General features: G+C 41.2%; 1 protein-coding gene across 1 annotated transcript; it reads left to right on the forward strand.

The window, feature by feature from the left end:
* The first annotated feature begins 2,722 nt into the window (after nucleotides 1-2,722).
* Nucleotides 2,723-3,846, forward strand: LOC100672294 (olfactory receptor 5A1-like). The gene has a single exon (XM_064289295.1). It carries the CDS (start codon nucleotides 2,893-2,895, stop codon nucleotides 3,844-3,846), a length of 954 nt encoding a protein of 317 aa, XP_064145365.1. The 5' UTR covers nucleotides 2,723-2,892.
* The last annotated feature ends 1,019 nt before the right edge of the window (nucleotides 3,847-4,865 follow it).

Raw genomic sequence — 4,865 nt, forward strand, 5'->3', positions numbered from 1 at the left:
GTTGAAATTTCTGTGCACCATTTCTGAATACCTGGGTACACCACATCATAGGAGAGGAACACTTTTCAGAACTCTTAGGTGAGTCACTTAAGGAATGTCAAGGGTCTAGGATACCGGCACGATTCAGAGATTTACAAGTAACTCAGTGTCATTGTCCTCGAAATCTTAAGAGACCATCTTTCATAGTGGCACTTTTAGTTTCAAAAACAAACCCGTAGGATAGTATAAAATATAGGCTGTGTCAATACACTCTAGCATAAAGTGGGGTGGTGGAAAAATTCTCAATGATTTCATTAGTGTTTGAAATAAGTGGGAAAACATAGACCCAGCAAAATAGTTGTGAATTTTATTTGAGGGTCCTTAACTGTCTGATATGTTCCTTTTAAACAGCCAAACTTAATGGTCCACAGGCGACTTTGTGAGAGGTAGGATCCCTGAGTGTGTGGGTCCAACAGAGCTCTTGATTAACATGTTAAGTTCTAGCAGAAGCCAGGGACCATTATTTAAGGGTCAATGTAACACTTGGTCTTCTGACAGATAACTTGCACTCATTGTTCCTAGTAGACCAAGCTCTTCACATTTTGTTTGCTGGGCTACCTACATGTTAAACTTTTTCAAAACCAGATGTTTCCTGTTACAGCTAGATATAAAAGGATATTTGTTTTCACTGTCAAGTCAATTCCAATTCATGGTGACCCTGTGTTTTACAAAGCTGAACTGCTGCATAGGTTTTTGCGGGGATGTAATCTTAACAGAAGCAGATCGACAAATCTTTTTCTTCCACAGCACATCAGAGTGGATTTAGACTGCCAAACTTTAAGTTAGCAGTCAAGTACAAACTCTTTGTGCTACCAAAACCAAAACCAAACCAAACTCATTGCCTTTGAGTTGATTCCAGCACATAGCGACCCTGTAGGAAAGAGTAGAACTGCCCCATAGCATTTCCGAGCATCACCTGGTAGATTTAAACAGCCACCCTTTTGGTTAGCAACTGAGCTTTTAACCACTGTACCACCAAGGCTCCTTTAAGCCAGTTGATGTTGAGTCAATTCTGACTCATAGTGACCCCAAGTGTAGTAGAGTAAAACCACTTCGCAGGATTTTCAAGGCTGTGATATTTCAAAAGCAGATCACCAGGCCTTTTTTCCACGGTGCTTCTGAGTGCATTTGAAACACCAGCCTTTCAGTTAGAAGTAGATCACTTAATCATTTGTGCCACCCAAATATTAGAGAAAGTACTGCTGCCGAAATGTCTTAAAGAAAAGGAACATGTCAAAGGGGCAACGTTCTCATTTTCTATTTCCATTTCCTTCTGTTTTTATTTGCTAAGAAGCTTCAAATGTAGGTAAGACTGGGAAGGAGGAATATGTTACGCCAAAAATAGTGTGGGAAAGCTGAAGAAAGAGCCAAGACAAACTCTATGCCAATACAAGCTTTATTCAAGACAAAGAAGAAAGTGTAGGAGTTTCTGATAAATAAGAGTCAAATAAAAACGAGGTTTGATTAGAAATTATAGAATCTGGGGTGGCAGAAAAACGACGTGACAATTAAAAGGTATCTCTAAGATTAACAACAGCATCACTTGTTTAACCTGATTCTCTGCACGTGATAGGATTTGCTACAGTAATTTTGTCTTTTATGCATCTGTGGATACAAGCTTTGCAGTAGTCACCATCTCAAGTCTCAGATTTTTCTGCCATTCAGTTATAGCAACACACATCGCAGAACATTTTAGTAACTCCTCGTTTCTTTTTAAAATAGACTAAATCTCCTCCAGCTTGACTTACCTCCTTGGCAATCAGTCAGTCTAATGCCTTTTCTGTTCATTAACCGGAAGGATATCTACGTGAAGAAACGTGATGATTTTGTTATTGATGCCTCAGCTTCCCAATGTCCATGCCCTTTGCCCAAGCATGACACTTAAGTAATTCTGTGCCACTCTCCCCTGTAGGAGAATTCTCTAACCTGGTAACTATCCATAGACTACACAGTAAATCCAAATCCAATAAAACTGTATGCGATGTTGGTAAGTGGTTGCATTTTGCTGAGCAGAGGATCCAGAGTTTCCATCATATTTTCAGGGATACAAAGAAATAAAAAGTCATTGTCTTAGGGAGTCTAGCTCTTAAGTAGTCCTGATGTGAGGAAAGAAAAAGATTTTATCTGAAAGAAAGGGAGCTTCATGACTCTTCCAACCTTATCTTATTTCAGTTCTCTGGAGCCTTCCTAAGCCCCCACCCTCCCCCCCCCCAAAAAAAGAGCCAAAGCCCGTGCTGTTGAGTTGATTCCGACTCACAGAGTCATAAAATGGTTAAACCACTCCATTTCCAAACTTGTGCTTCTTAGTGACTGACTCTTCCCACCATTCTGTTACATTGTGAAAGCAGAAAGGCTGTGACAGGATCATCAATGCTTCTGATTATAGGTTAACTGAGCGTTGGTTCTCAAGGAGATTTCAAGGAGTAGCTCCTCCAGCCTCCTCACATGACGTATTTTACACACTAACTTCTCTAAGCATCTAGTTAACAGCAGAGCCTTGCCTGGGCAGAATCTTTCTTGTTTCACCACTATTTTCCTAAGTTGTCCTTATTTGAAAGACTCACATATTTGCAACACCTGGCAGGGGAAAACATGGTATTAAGACATTTTAGGAGATGATGGGCTAATGATGGCCATTTACTGCCTTTTGTCCCCAAACCCAACGATAATATGTATCCAAGAGGATTTTTCAGGTCAAGTTGGTGATTGTTCCTGGAAGGCACAGAATAACTAAACATGGGTGATTTAAGTTTGTACAGTTACCTCTCTGCGTGGCTAAAAAATAAAGAGTGCTTCTTTTCCCGTTTGAGGTGGAAATGAAACCATTTCCTTCTTTCATCTTTTCTTCAGCAAATGGCAGCAAGCAGGCCCATGGAATGGAATGGAAACCACTCCTCTGTAACCATGTTTGTTCTCCGGGGTCTCTCAGATGAAAAGGAGCTGCAGCTCCTCCTCTTTCCAATATTCCTAGGGACCTACCTGGTGACTCTCATCTGGAACCTGGGTCTCATCCTCCTCATCAGGATGGACTCCCAGCTGCACACACCCATGTACTTTTTTCTCAGTTTCCTGTCATTTATAGACATCTGCTATTCTTCTTCCATCAGCCCAAGGATGCTTTCAGACTTCTTAAAAGATGAAAAAATGATCTCCTTCATTGCCTGTGCCACTCAATATTTTATTGCGGCCTGGATGGGTCTGGCTGAGTGCTGCCTCTTGGCTGCCATGGCCTATGACCGATATGTGGCCATTGGTAGCCCTCTGCAGTACTCAGCCATCATGGCACCTGGCCTCTGTGGGAAGATGGTCGCTGGGGCATATGTGACTGGCTTCCTTAGTAGTTTATCTCAAACAGTCTCTTGTTTTCATCTTTACTACTGTGGGCCAAATATCATTCAACATTTCTTCTGTGACTTGCCTCAGATTATTCCCTTGTCTTGCTCCAATCCCTTCATCAGCCAAATAATTCTTCTTCTGGAAGCCATTTTTATTGTGTTTGGTTCTTTGCTTGTTATCCTCTTGTCCTATGGTTTCATTGTAGCTTCCATCCAGAAAATTTCCTCAGGCAAAGGCAGTGCCAAGGCCTTTAATACCTGTGCCTCCCACCTGGCAGCTGTGACACTCTTCTTTGGCTCAGCCCTCACTGTGTACATGCATCCCAGCTCTAGTCACTCCAAGAAGCAGGACAAGGTGCTATCAGTGTTCTATGTCATCTTTATCCCCATGTTGAATCCTCTTATCTATAGCCTGAGAAACAAGGAGATCAAAGCGGCTCTCAAGAGGGTAATAAAGAGAACAACTTATTAACCTCAGTAAGAATAATATTTGGGAAGGTGTTATTATCCCTGCAAGAAGAATGGAGATAAGAATGTATAAGTCACCATTTGCAGATAACAGAAATAACTAGCTGCAAGAAGAAGTGAAAACCTGATTGCCTTGATTCCTGGTGCCATCATGCTGAGGTGTCACCAATGAGTGATCTGTCTGGGACAGTGACGACAATCTTGAATGCAGCTTAAAAAACCAGTTTCCATGAATAGAACTCAGGTAGATAAAGGCCTAAAACGTGACTGTGCTTTGAGTAGAGAAATGCTTTTAGATATTTCATGCATAGAAGTGGGAAGAGTTCAAGATGCCACATATCCTATTCTTTCCTTCACAGTTTTTGTTTCTTTTTAATTGTTTAACTTTTATTTATATTCCAACGAAATAAAATGATATGTTAATTTCAATCTATGACAAATAAAACATTTATAAAGGAATACTATATCTTTGGTCCCAAATGGAGAGACAGAGAAGATTCGTCTGGGTTTAATTCTGAGGAACTTCGTTCCATCCACTTTACTCGTCAAGCCTACGGGAGAAATTGAATTGTGAAAAAGATAAGGGAGGTATAAAGGGTAGGATGAAGGGAAGCCTTTGGGGTCAAGGTTTGGAAATTTCCCAGATGCTAGAAAGAAGTTAAAGGTCAGCAATTTCTGGGCATTTGTGGGTCTGGTGCATGAAGGACTTTGGAGACTGTACAGGGCCTCAGAAATTATGGCTGTCAAGGTGTGTCCAGGGAGTCAGAACTCAAGTGCTGGAGCTCTGAGCCTTTCTGTGTGATTCCAGGGCCTTAGGTTTGACAAAGGATTGGCAGAGCCCTCAGACTCAGGGGTACCAGGGAGATTCAGAGTTCACCGGAATGAATTTTAAAAACAGATCTGTCTTTCGGAGTGGAGTTTATGGACTAAGTTTGATGCACGTTGCATTAGCATTTATACAACACTTTACCCTTCATATAGTTCTATCACACAGATTAGATTGTTTCTATTCTTGTGTGCGGT

This window comes from Loxodonta africana, chromosome 7, assembly GCF_030014295.1.
Source record: "Loxodonta africana isolate mLoxAfr1 chromosome 7, mLoxAfr1.hap2, whole genome shotgun sequence".
Classification (NCBI taxonomy): Eukaryota; Metazoa; Chordata; class Mammalia; order Proboscidea; family Elephantidae; genus Loxodonta; species Loxodonta africana.